The sequence below is a fragment of the Chlamydotis macqueenii genome, chromosome 8 (genome assembly GCF_036417535.1).
Source record: "Chlamydotis macqueenii isolate bChlMac1 chromosome 8, bChlMac1.mat, whole genome shotgun sequence".
In the NCBI taxonomy this organism is placed as follows: domain Eukaryota; kingdom Metazoa; phylum Chordata; class Aves; order Otidiformes; family Otididae; genus Chlamydotis; species Chlamydotis macqueenii.
Window position 1 is genome coordinate 32,129,136 of NC_141563.1, and position 22,295 is coordinate 32,151,430.

The 22,295-nt window shown below is 43.8% G+C and overlaps 1 protein-coding gene across 2 annotated transcripts in view; it reads right to left on the reverse strand.

Annotated features, from left to right (window-relative positions):
- Positions 1-22,295, reverse strand: part of LRP8 (LDL receptor related protein 8) — a 182,048-nt gene that overhangs the window by 17,337 nt on the left and 142,416 nt on the right. Inside the window, exons 5-7 of one of the 2 annotated variants that reach the window (XM_086753024.1) lie at positions 7,999-8,361; positions 2,282-2,404; positions 1,822-1,944 (exon numbers count right to left, since the gene is read on the reverse strand). In XM_086753024.1, the coding sequence (XP_086609150.1) occupies positions 1,822-1,944; positions 2,282-2,404; positions 7,999-8,361 (609 nt within the window). The remainder of the gene's footprint in view (positions 1-1,821; positions 1,945-2,281; positions 2,405-7,998; positions 8,362-22,295) is intronic. The other variant, XM_086753025.1, reaches the window with a different exon arrangement.

Sequence of the window (22,295 nt, forward strand, 5' to 3'; positions counted from 1 at the left end):
AAATACCATGCCAGAAGGAACCTCATCTCAGCTCTGGGATGCTTTCACCTTTCTATCAAAGCCACACACACACAGATATCAATGCATTATTAACAGAGCAAGTTCACTAGGCTCCAGGAAGGTGTCCACAGAGTCACACTGTGTTGTCGCTGTTCGATGATGTTTATTAATGGGTATCACCTATTCCTGCGCTTGCAGATACCTCTAGCAAACTGGGTCATAAACATGTACAACTGCTCTCTGCGAAATACTACAAAGGCTGTTTTACTAACAAGCAAACTCTCACTCAGATGACTCCCTGGTCTCAGAGGTGCTTTGTGGAATGGATTCAGAGACTGTAAACCAAGTGCTGGTTCACTCGCTGCGCTTTCTCAATAGTAGCTGAGGAGGAGCCAGGCAGAGACATTAGCCTGTTCTCTTTCTGCTGGGCAGCTGCTGCCCATTACCCACACTTCAGCAGTATATTCACTGCCTGCCTAAAATAAGTGATGTTCTGCCTTCTGCCATGCTTTTTTTGGGGAATTTTGGAGGGCACCGCAGTGTCTAGCATACAGCTAGACACACCAAGATGAGGAGCATGTCCTGCACCTCCTGCCTTCTGCTGGATTACTTGGGGGTGGGGTGTTACATTCACAGCAATTCACATCATTCTGCACTCTTATAGAAACGTGTTCCCTTTGGGGGCTATTCTCTGCTCAGCTTCCTAATCAAACGACACTTCACTGCCAGCCTCGGACTGCACCAAGTCAGCCACGGCACCATCATAATGTTGAGGTCCAAGTGCAGCTGTGTCGTGCCACTGTCCAGTCTCCTAAGACAAACTGGGCTGCCAGCTTCGTTGGGAGACCTCCACAGACAGACAAGTTGCAACATCCACTCAGAAAGACAGGGAGATGTGGATTAGTGTGGAAGAAAGCAAGGGCATACTGAAAGCACAAGTTAAGAGCATCCTCACAAGGCATGCACACACGCTACTTGCTTGATACAGAGGAGAGACTGACAGTTCTTTCTGAACGTGAGTTAAGAGGCAGGCACTGAGCTCCATGCTACTGGTGCTCCATGATATCATGGAAATGGATGTCTGTCTGAGACATTTCTGCACTTGGTGGGTGGGGGGGGAGAAGAAAAAAAAAAAAAACGTGGTGTTTGAATAATGCTCCAGATTGGGGCTGGTGCCCACAGTGCCCAGTGGGCAAGGTGAGACAGGGGCTGCCCTAGGGAGAGCAGCACAGCTCTCTGGTCTGGGCTGTCTGCTCTGCTGACTCTGACAGCCTCGATGCAAATCCAGCTCTCGTGGCTTGCACATTCTCGCTCGCCCAGAGCTGGCAGGATGCTGCAGAGAGCAATCTGCTGTCATTTCTAAGGGAAGCAGCAACAATGGCTGAATTCATCTCTCAGTGATTGCTGCCACTCTATGTGTTTTCACCTTCAAAGCACGTTCCCAATGCTGATTTTTTATGATGTTATCATAATCTTACAATTCAAAGATAATTTAGGCAATGAGGCTACATAAACTGGTCTGTGCTGTGCAGGACACTAGTATCTGGGGAGAGGGGGAATTCCTGGTTCCTAGTCCCGTGGTCAGTTCACACAGCCCTCCAAGAATAAAAGCTGAGCTGAGAAGGGCACAGTTCAAACTTACAGATGGCTAGTAATTATATTTATATGAAGGGTGATGAGAGAATAAAGGCAAGGAAGGAGGAGCAGAGTGAGAAATAGCATTAGCAGCTACATGTGGTTACACTCAAAGCTGTGAGCACCAGATGGAAGAGAGGGGAAGCAGTTACAACAGGAGCAACACGTAGAAGGCAAGTACTGTACCACATTCTTTCAGAGGCTCGTCAGACCAGTCCCTGCAGTCTCTATGTGAATCGCACACTTTGCCTCCGTCAATGCACTCTCCACTCTTACACTGAAACTTGCTGGGACTTTCACATGCTGACTCTGTTGTGTCGGGCAAGAGAGGAAAGCAACTAAGTTAGAAGAGGCTCATGACAACACAAAGCCTGACATAAAGCTTCAAGAGGGCGTCATTAGCAGAAATGGGATGGGATTAAGTAAATGAACATTAAGCCTGAGTATCATGCAAGGAACTTTTCAAGACATGCAGTCTGCCTGCTCAGCACAATCATCTCTCCCAAGCAACCCCACTGCCAGAATGGCTTAAAACTCTCTACAGGAAGCAGCATGCCATGGCCCAGAGGAGCGTTTTCCAGTGGCCACGCAGCTCTTGCAGACTTATACCACAGAACATGAGGAGTGCAGAGCTGCCTGTACCCACCTTGGACGCAGCCTGCTTCGTCGCTATTGTCAGGACAGTCGTGCACCTTGTCACACTGCTTTGCTCCGTGGATACAGGTCCCATCACCACACTGGAATTCGTCTGGCCGGCAGGTCACCAGAGCTTTAAGGCAACACATTCAAGCATGAGCCACACAGGACTTGATTGTGTGGTACCTTTTAGCCACGTACCTCTGACACTGATGGAGTTTTGCACCCTCTGCCAGCAAATGGCACAAAGCATCAGCTGCTTCCACTACAGGAACAGAGGCAGAAGCTGCCTCAGCCACTGTCCTCCTGTGCCCCTCTGCCATTCCAGACTACCCCCTATGTCCTCGTAAAAAGAGCCTCAGAACCTGTATGAGCAGATCTAGTCAAAACAGAACTAGTCCAGACAGTGCAGCTTCTCAGGTGAGACACAAGGAAGCAAGTGGGCGGCAAAACTATCAGCTCTGGAGCGCCTCTGAGTCTTCAGTCTATGTGAAAGGCCAGGCTGCTTTCCAACTAGGAGTGCAGAGTGGCACCAGGTGGGCAAAGGCAACTACTTCTCATCTCTGCGTCCTTCAGAAAAAAAAAATATATTTAAGATGCATTTGAAAACATGTTCGGGCTAATAGCATGGGCAAGAGACATATATTGACTCTCTCTGCCAAAGCTAGCAACACAGAAATCATCATTTGGGTTACTGAATGCCCAGGAGCTCACAGACCACTGGAAGGCAGAAAAGCTCCACTGCATTTTGGCTTGGTGTTACTTGGGTTTATAGGCCAAAAACATCTCCACAGTGTCAGGCCAGGTTTCAAGCCTGAAGTTCATCTGCCCAGGTCAGATTATTACAGACTCAAAACAGATCTGACGAACAGCAAAGTTGGTGAAAAAAAATAAAACAGCTGTACTGACCACACTAAAAGCAGTCATGTTTCCCTCTCCAAGGTTACAAGAAGTGAGAGACCTCCCTAGCCGGGACCAAGCTTGCACTGACAGAGTACAGGCGCTTGCTAGCCAGCAAAGGGCTGCAGTCTGTAATTCACTGGCAAAACAAGTTCCTCATTCCCAGAATAAGTTATGCAGCTTCTGAGGGGACCATCTTACAGATGGTCTCTTAAAATCCTACTAAGGCAGTGCACCCTGGAGAGCTCTTGATTCTAGCCTTTCTGCCTTGCTAATTCTGTCCTGGTATCATATGACAGAAAACCACTCTCTCTGAAGAGCTAGAGGAGGTCAGCACTGATGTGACTACAGGGGAGGTGAGAGCTACATGGCGGACCTTCCTTGACAATTTGACAAACTGGTTCTAATACAAAAACTACTACTTTCAGATAACCCAGGATGAGCCACAGACATGAAATGAGCTAGCATCAATACAATAAAATACTAGTCGCACAAAGGCTCAGCATTATTGGTGATTGCATCCCGCAGGATACAGGATCCAGATTCATGACTGCTTCTCTGGACTTAGCTCTAGTGCATCTTCAGCCAGTGAAGGGCACAAGAGACAGGAAAAGCCACAACTGGAGGGCTGGTGGGGGAAGGGAGAAATCCTGCCTTCCAAAATACGTAGTATTCACATGAGGAAAGTTTGGAAATAGCATTGCTCCTTGGAGAGGAAAGCCATATGCACTATATTGATAAAAAGCTGCAAAGTAAGAAAAAAATCCCAAGCAGTAAGCATAGTTATGGGACCAGCTGTGTCACCACATTTCAGCTAATAAACCCAGGCACAGAAACGGGAGACCTCAGTGGGACACCTGGGACAGCAGCTCCAAACTAAGCATGTGAGAACTGCTGCGCTAAATGGAGAAAAATGAAGCAGAGGAAGAAACAAAGCTGTGGTCTGGGAGAACCACAGACCACAGATCTGGAAGTGGCACGGAGAGCTCCTGCAGGGAGGCGGAAGCACTTCTGCTTGAACTGTTCCTGCCACATACAGCCACCTGCCCAGAGATGCCCTGATGATGGATAGAACACTTTCCCCTTAGGCAATCCCAACCTCTTCCAAGCTAAACCTTGGCCATTGCAGAGCTTTTCCTACTGTTGAGGTGAAAACTCCCTTGCCAGGGGTTGCCATCAGGGCCATTCCCAAAACAGAGCAATATCCCAAGAAGAGCGAAGAGCTGTGCTGTTTAATTGCATAAGATGTTCAGAAAATTGCAGTGCTATTTTGGAGGGTTTAAATCAGTGAAATCTCAGCATTTTTATAGCCATCTCCTCTGCTCCGCAAATCAAATATGAAACAATTTACCAAAGCCCTGCTAAATTAACAGGCGCACTCAGACACACTTCCCATTTGCACATACCGGGCACAAAGCTGTATTGCTCAAATTCAGCAGATATAATCCACATTCCAAGTCTGAGCCTCTGTTTCTTCTGTCTTCTATTTGGGTTCCCCCTCCCCGCGAATGAACTTAATCTCAGGAAAACCCCAGCATTTGCAAAATGCATCAATTCCATTTTATAGATAGGGACACAGAGGCACAAAAGTGTGAGGTCAGGTCTCAAGGGATCTGTTTTCCAGTTGTCACTTGGAAGCATTATTTATTCTCCCCCCTGGATGTCCTAATGCTAGTTACAAAGGACATTTTAAAATCTAACCATTCCAGACTTGGAGACTAATAAATCTAACCTAATGTTCATTTTATAAATATATATAGATATTTGAATACATATGCTAGGGAAAAAAACCCAACCACTCAGTGTTCTCACATAGCTTTCCTGAAATGACTCATTCCCTCCTATTTATTTGCTGTCTCGCCGCCAAAACCTGTTCACCAATTGTCACCCTTCATTTCTGCTCTACTCATTTGTCACCCCAAAATGATTATAACAAACGACTGGTGATGGCCTCATGACATTTTTCTAAAGCATCAGCTCCCATCCTTCTATTTTATACAACGCAACCCCCATACGATTCCCAGTTGCAAGAGAAGACTTAGTGCTGGTATCTGCAGTTTTAATGAAGTCAAACCTGGTGGTAGGTGTGCCACCCCTGTTGCTAAGGGGATGGAGCAGCGTCACACACCTCTAACTCCTGCGTCCCACGTGATACTGATCTCAGAAAGAGAATTTATGGAGAGGAAAAAAAAATAGTAAAGGTCAATCCCTAAACTCTTCAGTCCAACGGATGAACAGTGATACTGAGTTTCCAGAGCTTTCAAATGCCACTTGCTTACTCCAGGCATGTGCAGCCAAGCAACAGCTGCATTTAGGATGGGGAAGTAACGTCCGTTTTGAATCCGATCCAGCTGACCCATCAGCTACAGGAGCACTCAGTGCTGCAAGTCCTCTCCTGGCTGCCACCTTAGAGACATTCCTCTCCCCACAGCGTAAACAGCGGCAGGCTCAGGCGCCTCTGTGGCACTGGGGTGACTCCAAGTTTGCACGGGTGTAAAGGGCAGGACCAGGCACTCCACACAGAGGAGCACTGCCATAGCTCAAACATGGGGCTTTGAATCCCTCTGTCTCCTGGCCCATAGGACTGGAAGCAGAAGCAGCGCACATGCTCGTTTCTCCTGGGCAGATAAGCTGCACATTGTGCTGTACTGAGACTTACTGGGAAAAAACCTCGGGTGCTAAATCCCTGCTAGTCAGAGATATAATTGTCTCAAGCCACTTCTGTCACATTTCCTCCTTCTTCCGCTGGTTGTCAGCACTGCGCTGTGCTGCAGCAGTGTCCAGCTGCGTCCTCTGCCCTTGGTGTATCTGGAGGTGCTACCTGGTGAAAGCTGCTCTGTAGCTGAGGGATGCTGTCAGAGCCGTGCTCCTTTTGGGCCTCACGTCTCAGCTGGATATTGCTCGTGTCTGTCACATCAAGGAAAGAAGCTGGGGAACAGAGTGCTCCCTCTGCCTCAGCAAGGTCCATGGGCATCGTCCCAGTCCTCTCACACAGCAGAGTGTCAAAGTAAATGGGGTCTGTAAAAGGCTTTAAAAAAATCCTTTCAAGTTAAACAACAGGGATTGACATTTTAGAGACACTTCATCAGAAAGCACCATCTGTAAGCTGCTCCCTTCTTTCACCACTTGGAAACAGAAGGGAGCTCACCTTTCCCTCTCCTGAATTGTCTAAACTCAGCCATCCTGCCAGGGTGCTGTCACTGCAGGGAATGCAACCTGAGAGACAGAGATCAGTTCTGCTGGGAGTCCTCTGCACCAGATACCAGTTCTTCACCTGTGTTTTTAATGCAGGCCTAGCCAGTGCCTCCTGATTCGAAGGAGATACAAGTACAGGACTGTCTGCAGGTTCTCATAATGAAAACAGGCACCAAACAATACGGGCTGTCCCAGATAGCAGTGCACATCTCCACCAGACATGCTCCTGTCTGACTCTTACAGTCACTTCATACTGAAATGGATGCCAGGAACCAAGTTTGTCTCCTGATTCCACTGTCCCTGTAATGCTTCAGAGCCTGGATGTACTGCCTGGGTACCTGCTGCCCAAGAGCTCTGTCAGCTCCAGTATCACATTCCTGGAGATGAAGGAAAAGACATCCTACCTAATCCATCCATACTGGGAAGGGGGTTGACAGAGATGATATCCTTATACTCAGAAGTCAAAGCTGCTCTCTTAACAAAACATATTTGGCTTCTCTACTCTGCTCTCGCCTCTCTTTTCTCTGTTTTAAAAGACTCCTTGGCTCTTTTAAAGGCATAGCAGCTCCAGGGTTACCTGTGGCTCATCCCCCTGCTCTCCTGCAGTGCAAAAAGTGGTGTCCAGGACTTACTACATCCTCTTCCTCGTGCTAAAGAAGCCACTAAATTTACATCTCCTTCTCTCTGCCCGGGAGAGAGTCTGATCCCCCACTGCTTGAAGGGCTCTCGCACACAGCTGCTGTGAGCTCACCAGCCTGGACTCAGTGTGGTCACTGGTATGAAAAGACAGTGCTGGCAAAAGTGGTAAATTTTCTTAGGTATCTTTGCATAATGTCTGGTTTCTGCAGTCTGGTTGTTGCCTTCCTCTCCTGAGGTGGCCCAATGTCAGAGCTGCTAAATATATACAGCTATGTAAATATTTTATTTCAATCTTGTGATTATAAATATTTTAGCAAAACATTTTGCTCTTATTTTCCTTCTCTCCCTCCTCAGGTAAGCGGCCAGCTTGAACAGTTCAGTGCCTGAAAATGGATGAAACATGCAAAATACCACGCACATCAACACCACCATGTTAAACGCATAAGCCAGCTGAAAAGAAATCCATTATTTATTAGCTCTGTGCCTTTATCAAGCCAAGCTGAAAGTGCATTTCAAACTGGATTCTTCAAAGGTGCTGCTCTTGACTGGCTGGTACAGCATACTCTAACTTTAGAGCCAGAAAATTAATTATTTTCTTTTCTGCTGATCATACATTCCCTTTAGCATTGCAGCTTCTAACCTCCAGGCTGTGACCTCACCATGCAGCCTGCGGGCTTTGAACATTTTTCCCACTTTCCATTCCCTGTCTTTCTAGTGAAATAGTTCTCTTCTGAGGCACTGTACCATCCAACAGCTCTTGCACCTCCTCTCTGAATCATCAAGGAAAAAGCACAAAAGGAGCCTGGAATGTACCTGACCCTGCTGGGCTGGGCACCCAGCAATGCCATTTGGGACACAAAGGCTCCTTGTCAGGCACACAGTTGCTCCATAGACATCAAAGACTTATCTTAAAACAGAGCCCATAGAAGCCTTCTGCCCCTCTCCCCTACAAAGGAGGGCCCTCGGCCCTGCCCTACCCCAGCAGACACTCACGGCAATCCTGCTCATCAGACTTGTCCTTGCAGTCTTCGTCCCCATCGCACTTCCAGTTCAAGTGGATGCATTCACCATTCCCACACTGGAACTCATGAGCTGCGCAGGTGTTGAGGGCCTTGGCATCATAGCCACACTTCTCTACGGACTCGTCCGAGTGATCCTCACAGTCCGGCTGATTATCGCAGACCCACAGCTCTGGGATACACACACTGTTGTTGCACTGGAACTCACTGGGGTTGCAGGTCAGAGGGGAGCATTTTCTTTCATCACTGCCATCCCCGCAGTCATTGTCACCGTCACACACGAAGATGATGGAGATGCATGACTTGTTACTGCACTGGAACTCATTGGAAGAACACGCTTGGGAATAAAAACAAACATGTAAACTGCGAGGTCTCCAACCTACCCTCACCACTGTGCCAGCAGGAATGTCTGAGACAGGGGGAGAGCGAGGGCACAAAAGCATGACCTTGGCTGTCCTAACCCAAAACATTTTTTCCCCAATGGTAAACTACATGGCAAGGAGCAGGTGAGGACACAGCAGTCACCTCCCCAGCTGTGCCACAGGATGCATCCTCTACAGGACGCGGGCAGCCCTGGAGAAGAAGGGGCAGCAGGGCTGCGAAAATGGCAGGCAGGAAAAGCGGGGGGCCAGCCAACGCGCTGCCCTGCTGTTGAGCCAAGAGCAGTGGGCAAGCCCCAGTGTACGGGGTGACAGCAGGGCAAGAGCTGGGAGATCGCAGGGCAGGCTGTGGTGTGCTCGCACACGCTGGTGGACTTGCACAGCGCTTCGCTTTGCTCCGTGCTGACATTACCAGCTTCCTGACTTTCACAAGCACAGAATCAGGTTTCAGGATTTCACAGTGTGCCTGGTTTTGGACATATTAAGTGGGATGTGTAGGGTAAATATTTAGTGAGTCGAGCATCAATTTAGCTGCAATCTGCCAGTAAGGCCCTTTACAACACACTGAATGCCTTCCCTGGAAATCACAACTCAACATTAACATACAAATGAGGCGCTTGTCAGATAGGAAGCCGAGTACTCTCCTCTGCAAGCCTAATGGACAGCTGAACCAGAGAAGCCTGCTCAAATTAAACTTTCAGGTGCTCCAACGATATGCAGTTCACAGTCACTTTATTTCATCAAGGTGCAGGGGAACCAAAACCCTGGAAGAAATTCTCTGTAAGTACTTTTAGGTAGTTACTTAAAAAAGAATTCTGCATCTGCAGTTTCAGTCATCTACAGGAAAGTTATTGCTTTCATAAATTACAAGTACATGAATATATACAAATAAATTACAATAAACTTTTCTTTTTATATTGCACTTGAGAGTCTTTTTCTTCAGAAGCAGAACTATTTGCTGTTGTATCTGCAGAGCCCCTAATGATAAACCACACAGGTCAGATGGTCCCGATTGCTGCAATAGCAAGTGCATCTGGAAAGCAGTAAAATCTCTATAAAAGAGTTGTCACACCCCAGTTTTAAGCTAACAAGAGGAACTCAGTGTCTGTTAAAGCAAGCAGCCTGCAGTTTTACATCAGAGCATAACAATACAACATATACACTTCTCCCCTCCTGCCCTGTGCTGTGTTCCATTTAGTCTCAGGTTTTCCAGGTGTTGCTGTGTCTACCAGAGTAGTAACCTGCCCAATGAGGACAAAAAGAGATTTGCCTGCCATGGTGCAGTACTACCATGCACGACCCAAGCTCCCTCCAAAAGGGATAAATGTTAGAGAGAATCTTGGCTGCACACTGCTATGTGCCCAACTTGACATGAAGAATTAAACGCAACAGAGCCTGGTCCCCAAAGGAGCATCTAATGTTAGACACCATGGTATCGACTGGTCCCAGTGGGTTGCTCAGGCTCCTTCTGTACCTGGCATTTTGGATACAGAGAGATGCCCTCAACAGGCAACTCCTGCCACCTACCTTGGGATAAAAACCTGAGAGGCCAATATTTCTCCTCTCCAAACAGAGGGAACTGAGATCAGACAACTAATATTAGGAGATGAATCCTTCTCATAAGGACCTGAAATATGAGCAGAGTCTGATGGAGAAGCATCTTAAAAAAAAAAAAAAAAAAGAAATAAAGTCTTTTGCATGGCAGAATTAAGACCATTAAAATGCTCCGTTTTTCACCCAAATTCTGCTCCTTTTCTTCACTGAGCATACTTTTCTATACTTATCCCATAACTAGAAATAAAATAATCTACTAACCTTACTGATCAATACACAACTATATAACCTAGCGCTCCCTTCAGATGATTCATAATACAGAACTGACAAGTAGAAATTTAAGGTAACAGTTATAATCTCACCACTCTTTAAAAAACTAGGTGAGAAACAGGAATATTTCTAGGGCTACGTACAGTTTCTCTAACAGATCAAGGCTGAGAAGGAGGTATTGCTTTTCTGGCATTATTTTGATGAATCTCAGAAACAGATTAGTGAGCAAAACTTTGCATAGTCCTTTGATCCCTAATTTTTGGGCAAAGTTGTAATGATTTGCACACTCCACATGTGCATTAATTTTCTTCCCTCCAACTGTAACAAGCCCATCTTTTTCCCCCTCATTGTCTTCCTGGTCCCACCTCCACTCCTCCTCCTGTCTGTACACACTTCCCTTCAGAAATCTGCTGCATTGGCAAATTAGTGCCTGATAAACATATGTGCGGGATACAGACAATGGAGGTTTGCACAAAAGCTCCTCCTCTGCACCTACAAATCCCAGTACAGATTGAAAATTACTGATAATCGCAGTCCGAAAATAGAAGCAGCTCAGCTTTTATAACCTCTCCTGAGGGCTTTCTCAGTGAAGCTTGTGAATTACTAGCTAGAAAAATCGCATGGTCATGATTATTTTATTTCTTTTTAAAAATTAAATTTAGTGTGATGACAGCACTAGAGACTACAAGTTCTCCCTCCACTGAACAAGCACAGCAATCTGGATGTTGCTAACTCCCCCCTCCCACCACCGCAGCCCTTAAGTGGGGATCAATCTCTGCAACTCACTCGTGCAGCTCAAGCCAGGCGCAGCAGCACCAGCACGGAGAGGGCATCACCTGTGCTGGGACAAGCCCTAGTAGGCAGAAGAGCAGCTCTCTGCGCTCAGTTCTTCCTGCCTGCAGTTACAGCAGCCATAAGCTGCCAGGACAACCAGTAAGACTGATGGACTGCTACCACTGTGCCACGACAAAGAGGCCACTGGACAGCCACCATGTGCACTAGCAGCCAAATGGGATCACATCGACCCTCACTACAGAAGGCTGCTCCAGGCACCTCCCGGTGAACTCAAGAAATAAAAATGCCCTTTTCTTCATTTACAGACCTAATCATCATATTCAGGCCAGCTCAAATGGTACAGTTCCTTCTGGGTCACACATATCTCCAGCAGAGACCTCTGCCTCTGTGTACAGCTGGCTCTCTTGCTGGCCATGGGAAGGCAGAGAACGTCCCAATTCCTCTCACCCTTCTGTTACCCTCTCTGACAGATAAAATCCGCAGGGCATGCCAGGATAAAGCAAAGTCTGCAGTTTCCAGCCACACAGAGACTTGCTCTGGCACAAACGGGCAACAGAGGAGAAAAGCTGCTTACAATCCCTCTGTACCTAGGCAAGAGCCAGCAAGCTCACGCTCTTCGGGGTCCACGCTGCATGGTTTGGTGCTGGTTTGAAGAGCCTAATAAAAAGCAGCACTAGAAATTATCTTACACAGCACCTGGAGAGATAAGGATGGGGAAGTCAAGTCCCAGGGACAGTTTACTTCACACCTCCTTTCATAAATCTGTCAGGCTACCGAAGTAGTCCCATCACTACGGCATTTCACTGCCTCCAGAGCATTTCAATAGAAAATGTGCGAGTAGTAATTAAATGATCACTGGGGTATTTCTTCTTTGACTTGAGCAATTTGTTTGGATTCTCCGATTTTGCTACCTGTCCTATTGTAAGCTTATTTGCGCAAAGCAAAGGAAACGAATATTAGCTTGCTTTCCTTAGTGCCAAAGAAATTAATAAAGGTCGTAACTCCAGAGTGCAAAACTCACTTCAAATATGAAGTGATCCCAGTAGAAATCTTGGAAATGTTTGTCAAGAAGAAGTGTTTAACGAACAGGCTTCAAAGCAGCAAATAAGCCTAATTACAAAAGCAGTTTCGTAGAGTACTGTAATCCGTTACGGTTCTTCACAGTTTTAGGAAGCAAAATATCACATCTAAATGACAATGTACGTGTGCTTTGGCCTACACACAATATATACCAGAGGAGGTCTGCCTTAATTTCTGCCTTGTACTATATGCTACTACACAGAGCACAACTGTCACAGTTTTTGCCTCACAGCCTCCAGCTGCAGTCTTGTCACATCTCTTGAGGAGACTGAAGCAGAAGCAGTTTTTGGATAGAGGAAGTTTAAAAAAAAAAAAAAAAAAAGATTGCAGTTGTGTTTCAGTACTGGCTGGTTTTCTCTCGCCTGGAGCCAGGATTTAACCAGAGGCTTTAGTGAGTAGTTTGGTGCAGCAGGGACAAACTTAGCTCAAGCGCCGCACCAAGAAACAAAGATAATTCTATAACATGCTTTTCAAGTGCTTATACAGAAAAGCAAAATGTTCTAAAGATACAGTGCACTCTTTAAGAACTGTAATTTCAAAAAATAAATATTTGTGCATAACAATGTTTCTACAATGGATCTCTCTACCAAGTGCGGATCGTCAAATCTGGATAAAAGTCAGAATACGAAATAAACAGGAGATCCACCATTAATAGGAGCTGGGACTTATGTACAGCAGACTATAACTGCTGCCACTGCTAATCTTTAATTAAAGATTTTCTAGCTCTTCAGTAACAGCTAGATATTTAATTCATGTCTCTCCTCCAAAAAAGTCAGTTCCACTTGAAATTACATGAATGGCTTAAAGAAAGATAATTATTTGTTGAAATTTGTGGTAAAGTAGATAACAGCAATTACTGATGCTGAAGACAAGAAAAGATGAATTATTACACTGCATTTTTCTAATACCCTCCCCAAAGCAACTTAAAAAGAGTGTGGCTCAACATTTCTTGTTTGCTTAAATCTGATAATGGATCTTCTAAAGAAGGCAAAGGATGATTTGCGCTTACTAACATTTGCATCGGGGACGGAGAGATCTGCTGCTGATTTATCACCGCTTCAACACTGGCAGGAGAGGCTGGTGGAACTTCAGACACCCTGAAGCTGTGAAGTTCAGGACCCGCGCTCCACGTGGCTGCAGGAGTGGGATGCCTGAGCTCCACTGCCCAGGTATTCTGTGCAAAGTGCAAACCCAGCTACCACAGCCACATAAATTAATCTCCAAGCTGGACCACTGACAAGGAGGTCACAGAGCCCAGGCAGGCTAAATTAAGCTGGAACTCCAAGGCCAGTTACCAATGCTGTCATCACGCTAAGTTTTACAGAACTAGTATTTATCTTCAGGCTTAAAGGTATCTAAATTATTTGTTTTGTCTGCGGACAATTGGTGTGCTTAGCAAATATCTGAATATTTCATACAGATCTTTGGTCAAATGTCAGTCTTTGAAGCACAGATTCATGCCTAGAAGGGCAAGTTTCCCACGGAAAGCTGCCCTCCAGGAAGGACAGCAAAAGAGATGGAGGTAAATGAAGACGACCTTGAAGCGCGTTGCTCTGGAAAAATGACAAGCCTCCCATGGAGGGAATAATGCAGCTGAATTGCAGTCTCACTACTAACAGTGGTTGTTGCTATGGTGATTGATACCAAAAAGCCCATATAGATGAAGACTGCAGAAGGAATAGTAATTCCTGATATTGTTCAAATCACTAATGTAGCTAAGGAGCCATCTCATGCACTCTTGCAAATTAACTTTTGCATGAGCTCGCTGCCTTTGCCACACTGCTCCCCTCAAACACAAATGAGTTATTTTTACATTCTCTGCAGCAGGATTTACATAGTATTAGTTAATTATAATGGAGCAATCAGATGCCAAAGCGCCTGCTGATAAAAAATACTTGGTTCAAAAATGTATTTACTGATTTAGAATATATTTCCTGAGAATCATATATTCATTCGAAGTGGATTAATTTTCTGAAAATAGAATTAATTATGACCCTACAATTTACAGAGAGAAGCAGCTTATATACAAAAGGTAAGCACACTGAATTTCTTCCCTGTCTTTAATCTTACTTATGTGCAGTAAGGTTGCTAATTCTTACTTGGAGTCTCCTCAATTTTACTTCAGACCAGCAAAGTGTTAGGAAGTTTACTATAGGTTCTTCTGGTTAAGTGACTGAAAATGACCTGAAAATAGGAACAAAGGAGTCCAGTGTAGAGGGTTCAGGGGTAAAATAAAGCAGCTTGGGAGAAAAAAAAAAAAAAAAAAAAGATTGTCAGAATGCCTAAAATTAATACTGTGCTGCTCTTTGCTAAAATCCACGACACCCCATGGGGATCTCACAGGGATAAAGACATTATTATTACTCTCTTATATTCTGATTGGAATATAAACAGGTGAATCAGACTAGAGATGTTTGGTACTAGCCAAAATTTAAACGGAAAAAAAATATGCTGGGATGCCTTTAGTTTTTAATTTCTGACTTTGAAAACTGAAACCTGTACGGGACAAGCTCACTCCTATTCCCTCAGACATGACTTGCTTATTAAAACAGCAATGTTACAAATTACACCAATTTGGCAAAATCACTCAGAAATATCTGATAATATCCATGAAACTAACAGCTGCTCTAATATTATCACACAAAATTAGGTATTTCTGAGGAATATAGAAATGTTCTTCCAGTAACCAGAACAGGGCCTTGATGCGGTGACAGTACACACAAAAACCGCATTACTGCATACGCAGACCTCTTGGATGCAGCAGGACTCCCTGTGGTTACGCAGGCTGCCTGCACAGAACTGTCTGCATGACCAGGATTTAAGTTTGCCATTGCAGAGTTTAAATCACAGACTCTTTGGCAGGAAAAGCCTACTCCACAGATCTCACCTTCCATCCACTGGACAGACTTCCGCTCTGTGCTCATCTGCTAACACAGAGACACAAACTGCCTTCCTGTACCTGCCTGTTTTCTCCATTGCTTTCCGGTTTTCTATGTCCAGCTGAGGAGAGAGACTTCATCAGAATCTTAAAAGCTACGCTTCAGTCACATTGACAAATGACAGTACAATTTGTTTTATTCTCAGAAAATCTGCAAGCTCTATTTTTTTTTTCTAACTGGGAAAGGCAAGGAATTCAAACTCACGTCTGTTGGTCCACAGCTATGTTGCTGGCCTCCCCCTTCCTTCTTACCCACACATTCCCAGGCACAGGGATGGCACCAGTTTAACCAGTCGGAAAAATGAACTGTTCCACCAGAATCAATCTTTTACACTGCCATAACTAAGAATTGAATCCTGGAGGTTTGTAAGAATCTATGCCACTTATCTTTATGGAACGCAGATGTTTTTGATGTAATTGCTGCACAGGCCTATCTGTGAAAAACAGAGCAAAGAAAAGCCATACCCATGCTGGTCACCCTCAGGATATGTCTCTGAACCAAAGGGCCAAACAGGCAAGGCAGAGAGAAAAGCCTGGCTTCACCATGAGAGCCTGGGAGCTACAGTGACTGAGGGCTCACAGGTTTTAACTCAGCTGAGTAATGAGGGACAAAGCAGAGCTCACATCGTGAGCAATAAGGTCACTGCCCCATAAAATCTCCACTTCCACTCATTTACTTCACTTGATAGGAATTCTCTATCAGAGGAGATATTACTTCTTATTGCAGTTTGCTTGACTATTAGACTTAAACATTCACTGCATTTAGAACATGGCACTATTAACTCTCCTGGAGCACTGACAAAGCAAGGAAACACAGAGAGCTGTCACATCTCACCCCTCCAGTTTACCCAACTGTCTCTCACATTCCTCTATAAACAGTGATCCAAAGTGAGTTTGAATGTAGGTTCAATAACAATTAAAAAGATGCTTTTGAAATAAAACAGACTCCAAGGCAATTGCTCTGAGGAGAGGCGTACCTTCAAAAAGAAGCATGAAGGATACAATGAGACAACTGGCAGAATTCAGTGCGGTCAGGTTCAAGGTTATGAATATAAGCACATACTATATTGACCAAGTCTATGAAGACAAGACCACCATGGTGGTTTTGGGAGGGGGAGAGATTCACAGACTTTTCCAGAAACAACCAGCCACTAATTATTTTCAGTTACGTGATATTAGGGGGCACAGCTATTATTTAATGTAAACAAGGTACCCACATAATATACCCACAATTCCAGAAAAAAACAGCAATCATTTTTAAAAAAAAAAAGTCTTAGATTTTCTACTTAAATGGAAAAATGTAAGCACTGAGTGACACTCGCTACAATTAAAAGTATAAGGGTCATGAGCTAACTGCACTCACTTTAATAGTAGTGAGATTTCTATGGCGTTAGGATTTGCCCTTCGGTTTCTCCGGCTTTGAAATAGAAGGCAGCACTTTGCTGGACTTGGGCTGAGACAAAGAATCAATTGTACAACATGAGCAATTATTTTAAACTTGTTGGAAAAAAGAAGTGTACTGGAGTATATTTTATTGTGAGCTAAACCTTCCCAATTATATTTAATCAAATTAACAAATTTATTTGCAAAACATAAGCAAAGTTAATCCAACCATTATATCTTCGTCTGTACGAAAACAGTACATTTCAGCCACCAAGTTTACTTTCAGATGTTGTTTTATCCGTTAACATGACTCATAAAACAGCTTTTTTGTTTGTTTGTTTGTTTTGCATCAAACATTACATGGTCCTCTCCTGCACAGGACAGTACTGAGTTCAAGCTAACTGATTTTGATTCAGTCTGCAAATCACATGCTCAGGAAATACAGCTGTTAAGCACTTGTTAATTAGCTTAGCGCATAGGTACCCATGGCCACTGAAGGATGGAACTCCTACCCACGTATCTGCCATCGTAACACGATCGTTGGCACTGACAGCTATAGATGATTTCCCTTAATAAAGCTGAACAGATTCTTCCTTTTTGGATGAACGGGCTCTGAATTATAGCTCCATTATTATGAAGAAAGCACTTCAGGGACATGAAATACAATCATATTTGGCAATAAGAGATACAATTTCTTGGCTATTTCAACTCCACGAGCTCTAACTGTTGAAAGATAGACTGCTCAGAAGATAAACATAACCACAGGCCAATTTTTGCACCTCTGACAGTACAACATGTGAGACTGGGAAGAAGAATCGGAGCAACTTCTCCAGCTAAAGTACAGGAAGAGTAGCAGGACAAAGCTTTTGTAAGTGTACACAGGTAACATGCAGTCCAGCAGTATTAAGCTTTTCTTTTAATTATCCACAAATCTTTGTACAAAACCAGTTCTTTCATACCACTCTTCCACAACTCTGTGAAAAATTATCATGTGGGGTGTGTAGGATGTGAGAGAGAGAGAGAGAGAGAGAGAGAGAGAGAGAGAGAGCGCACATGAGCTTGCCGTGTGTTCTTTGCATCTCCTCTTTTTTCCTAGCGTACCTTGAGGGAAACATTGCAAAAGTACCAAATTCTAAATTGTCTTGTTTTCATACTGTGTTTTTGTCTATTATGCTTTAAAGAATAAATTATTCATGGAACACACCGATATGGAAAATTTATCTGTAACTGAGGGATCAGCACACAGGAAAGGTGCAGAGGCCTCCATCAAAGCCTGCTGCGGCGAGCGAGGCGCCATGCAGCGTTGGGAAGCTCCACCCTCAGAACATTACATGGGTCTGCTCTTTTTTCAACCTAAGCTCCAGAGACAGCAGTAGGGAAAACAAAGCCATTTTGCCCTAATCTCCTGCAGGTAGAGCCCTGGCACAGCTTAGGCCATGGCTTTAGGGTTTAATTCTTGACTTACGCAATGACTATCTTACCTCTAACCTAAGTTCATGCAGTATTTTACATTTAATTACAACAAACATCCAAGATATTAAAAATGCAACTATCTTTGTTTCTTCCTGTACGAATGCAATTATAGGTAACCCCCAATCTCATTTTTCTTGCTGTTTTGTTCTGAAGGAACGCAGGACAAATATGAGATCTTATGGCTGAGATTTTTCCTAAATAACAATGGGGATTTTTCTGCAATTACTATTGCTTTCGAAGGAGTGCTAATACTTTAAGCAGTGATAAAGTGGCAGCTGTACATGTTTAATTTCTGAGAGCCAGGGCATAATGCACAAGCATTAATCCCTCCAGCTGTCCAGTAATTAAACATCATGTAAAGCCCAGAGGATATCATTGCTGTACTACCTTATCTTATTTATGAAGGACTTTCATTTGTTAAATCTACAGTCATTTTCTTTCCATTCTTGGAAATAATTGTAGATCCCTCCACCATGGCCAGTGTACTCAAGTTACAGCTACCTTCTATAAAATGACAGGAATTTCAGGCTAGCCATGTCTCTTTTCATCACATGCTGAAATAATCATGAATAATGACAGTAGATAAATATTTCCTCTACAGGCATGAATGCAATACTATGCGCTTTAATTCCTTTAAAATTGGTGGGTTTCTTGGGGAGAATGTATGGCAAAATCTAATCCTTTGTGTTTAATTTCTCTCTGAGCTGACTGAGGAACAGCACATTGCTGTGGACCTAGCCTGTTAAGGAAGGCAACAGAATTCATAACTTTGACAAAACCATGTATTAATCAGGATGCAAAGGAAAACAAAATTAGTGCTACATTATCACCAAGTAAAAAGCTCTCAGTAGGATTTTTTGAGATTTGGAAGGAACAGAACCAGTATGGTCAAATCCCCATAGGCAGCACTGGGAGTGTGACTCAGATGCAAAACCCAGGTACCTTTTAGTGCATCAAGAAGAAAATGATCCTAATATAACATGATGCTTCTTATTGCTACAGGATGATGACAAAAGATGATAAAACAATTTAACTGTCATCAGAAAGGTCACTTTATGTGAATGCAGGTGCAGTGTGGAGGAAGGTGGCTTTAAATCAGCTTTGTAATTTCCCCACTTCAGCTGGCTCATCACCAGGTGGATCTGCTGGAGGGATCAGACCAGCTTTAGCCTGCTTTAAATTCTGCCTTCTGCCAAGGGTTCTCAGGTAATGTGAGGGCTATTGAGCAGGGCACTGGAAAGAGTTGACTCTGAAAAGTTTTCTGCACTTGGACCTTCCAAGAAAAGCATGCCTCACTGCTGCTTTTTATGGAGAATCACACATGTACTTGGAGCTTTGCCAGAAAAGAGTAAGTGAAAAGTTCCTGCCCTGAGGATCTTGTAAGTGATATGTATGGAAATGTTAAGGCTGTGAGCTACCATAGCGAGGATATGTGGCTGAGCAAGAACGTGCTTACATTTTTCCCTTATTAATTAAAAAAACTTTACCCACTTTGTTCACTTTTCATCTGGCATATTGTACCACAGGGCAGAAAATCTAGAACTAATTCTGAGATATATGGTCAGCAATGAGAAACTGGAAGACCGGGGTCCAAAAGAAGATGCTCTCGGTAACGAGGCTGTCACTGTCATGGGAGTCCTGCAGGAATTCTTAGCTCTCACCCTTCGACAACTTTACGACATCAGTATGTCTGTTACCTGCACAAGTTCCCATGGATTGCTGCCTCTGTAGTATAGTTAAGCAGAATAAATAACGGTATGGGAAAATAGCTTATTATGCTATCAATATATCAATGCATACATAATTTCACTGTATCTGACTATTGTCTACAAGACACAATTTCCATACTGGCTGCAAGAAGTGGTCCAGATGAGAACCAGTAACACCACCAGAAGAGATGGGGCCAGAGCCTTACTCTCTGTTTACCATCCCAGAGTCCTGTCAGGAAGAACGAGTGATGTGTGTTTTGAAGGGGTTCAATGCCCATTTCAGCTGTTACAGGATAATAGCTCCTCGTTCCAAAGCTATGCTGAAATGCTCTCTGCATTCCTAAGCTGCTGACAAAACTCATTAATATCTCTCTTAGCAGAGATTTAACAAGTTCTGCAGCAGTTAGTAAAGTCCAGACTGACCCCGAGTTGTGATTTTTTAATTACAGTCTCTCATATTTAATTTCTCTGTTCAGTCTCAGTAAACACATTTCTAAACTTGTCCAATCAATTGCGACAAAGGTTACGTACACTGGGAGCAAAATACCTCAACCAGGCAAATAAGGAAGAGGAAGTCGGCACCTCTAAGCCAGTAAATTCAAGACTGCTCTTTCATTATTAACTGTTGATGTCTATTTCAGAGGACTAAACCTGACCTATGACAACAACACCCTTAGTATCATAAAGACAAATTACTTCTGCTCCAAATAACTGAAAAATAAGGGTTTTTTTTTCTTATTATATACTCTTCTATTTTAGAAAGGCAGATATTTACATTTTCAAAAATTGTTTGTGCACTGGAAGTTAGCAGCGGACTTAAAGCCTACCTGCTGGAAGTAAATTATTTAGGCAGACAGGCACTTAGCTACTTACATGCAAGGATTAATACTCACAATTAATCCCTGGTGCAATTACAGCCTGTGCAGACACAAATCTGGATTCCTAATCACTGCTGCTTTATCCACTGCAGGTTAAATAATTCACAGCTTCCATTGCTTCCTCGGGAAGTTCTTCCACAGGGTGAAAATCGCACTATTTTTCCTCCTTGATCACGGGTGAACAACAATAAAGTGCCTTACCGTCCATTGATACCAGCTTCCAAGCAGTACGATGAGGTCAGTGCCTGGACTGCTTATGAGAATCACTGCTTTCCTACTACTGGTAGCAGACCAGGCCTAACAGGCCAGCAAAGGCTGTTTTACACATCTCTGTGGAAGTTGTTATTTTAATGAATTTCACCCATCAAATTGCTGTTTCTCACTCCAGACAGGGCAATCAGGACCCTTATTTTAGATTAATACAGTCTGCTTTGCTTACTCCTAAGGCTAGCTTTTTATAGGGCTGAATTGTACACAGAGAGATAAGGAACTCAAAGGAAATATTTGACTTATCCATCGTTTGAGATGTTGCTTTTTAATTTTTTTTTCAGCATACCTGCACTCAGGTAAGTCCAAAGCTTGCTAACTGCAGCTGAGCCCTTTGTCTAAAGGGGTTTACACAAGGACAGCACATAAGACTGCAAGTTCTCTTCTTCCTTGAAGGAAAGATATTCTAAGCACTGCTTTCAGATCACACAGAGTGCCAATCAAAACAGCAAGACTTCAACAGTGACCAAAAGCAAAGCAGAGGGATGTAGAGCATCAGTTTGTTTTGACTCGTGCAAGACGATGCACCAAGGATGTGGCTGATACAAAGCACAAAGGAGAGCCCAACCCAAACAGAAGATCCTCTTATTCATATTCTACACTTTTGTCCAGGAATTTCTGAAAAGCAGCTTTCTCCTTCCAGCTGTCTGTGCCAGTGCCTACACTGACTACACTGAATAAATTTCACATTGATTCAAAAAGCAATTACATCACTCTGAGAAGAAAAATCGATCAAGAACTATCAAATCCAAAACAGTATCTGAAAAGCAAGTTGTTGGAGGCCAGACAGACCTGCACTGTTCTTACAGCTTTGGATGATCCTACCACCATAACCATTGTTTTCCTCTCCTGCCGTAGATCCTCTCTTAACTTCAACTGTGAACATTTTGACATAGGGACAGGCGCTCACACAGCCTCAGCACAACCAAGCCCTGCTCCTGTACCTGGATAACAGCACGATATTGTTCGTGGCACAAATTACCAATGCAGAAGTGCAGCTCAAGTAATATTCACAGACCCATATTGAATTCTTTTGAAGAATTTTAATAGTAAGAGCCAGTTATTCCTATCAAGAAGTACGAGTATGCATAGTTAAAACATGTTTAAAGTGTCACATTATCTTGAAGTAATAGCTGTATTAACATGGATTTTAAAAGAGCTTAGGGTTGTTCTTCTGGATGCCCTCACTCACAATATCTTCAAGTCATCTTCCACTTGTTTATTGCACATGCAGGCTCTCAGCACAGAAATTATCCTGAACACAAATTAACTCCCTTCCAAACATTTATCCTGAAAGATGCGTTATTTATAGACAAGGTGGTCAGGTCTGTGAGAGGTGCAGCCTTAGCTATGACAGAGTGCTCTGCTCCAAGGGGCTGCAGGTGCTGAAGCTTCTTTTAAAATGAGAACAAAAACATGAGTGCAGAGGTTACAAAAAGAAAAAAAAGGAGAGGTCTGAGCCTAGGAACAGACTTTTTTTTTTTTCCTGTCAGGATACTGTGTGCTGCTGAGATAAGAGAAAATGGATAAAGGAGGATTCTAAA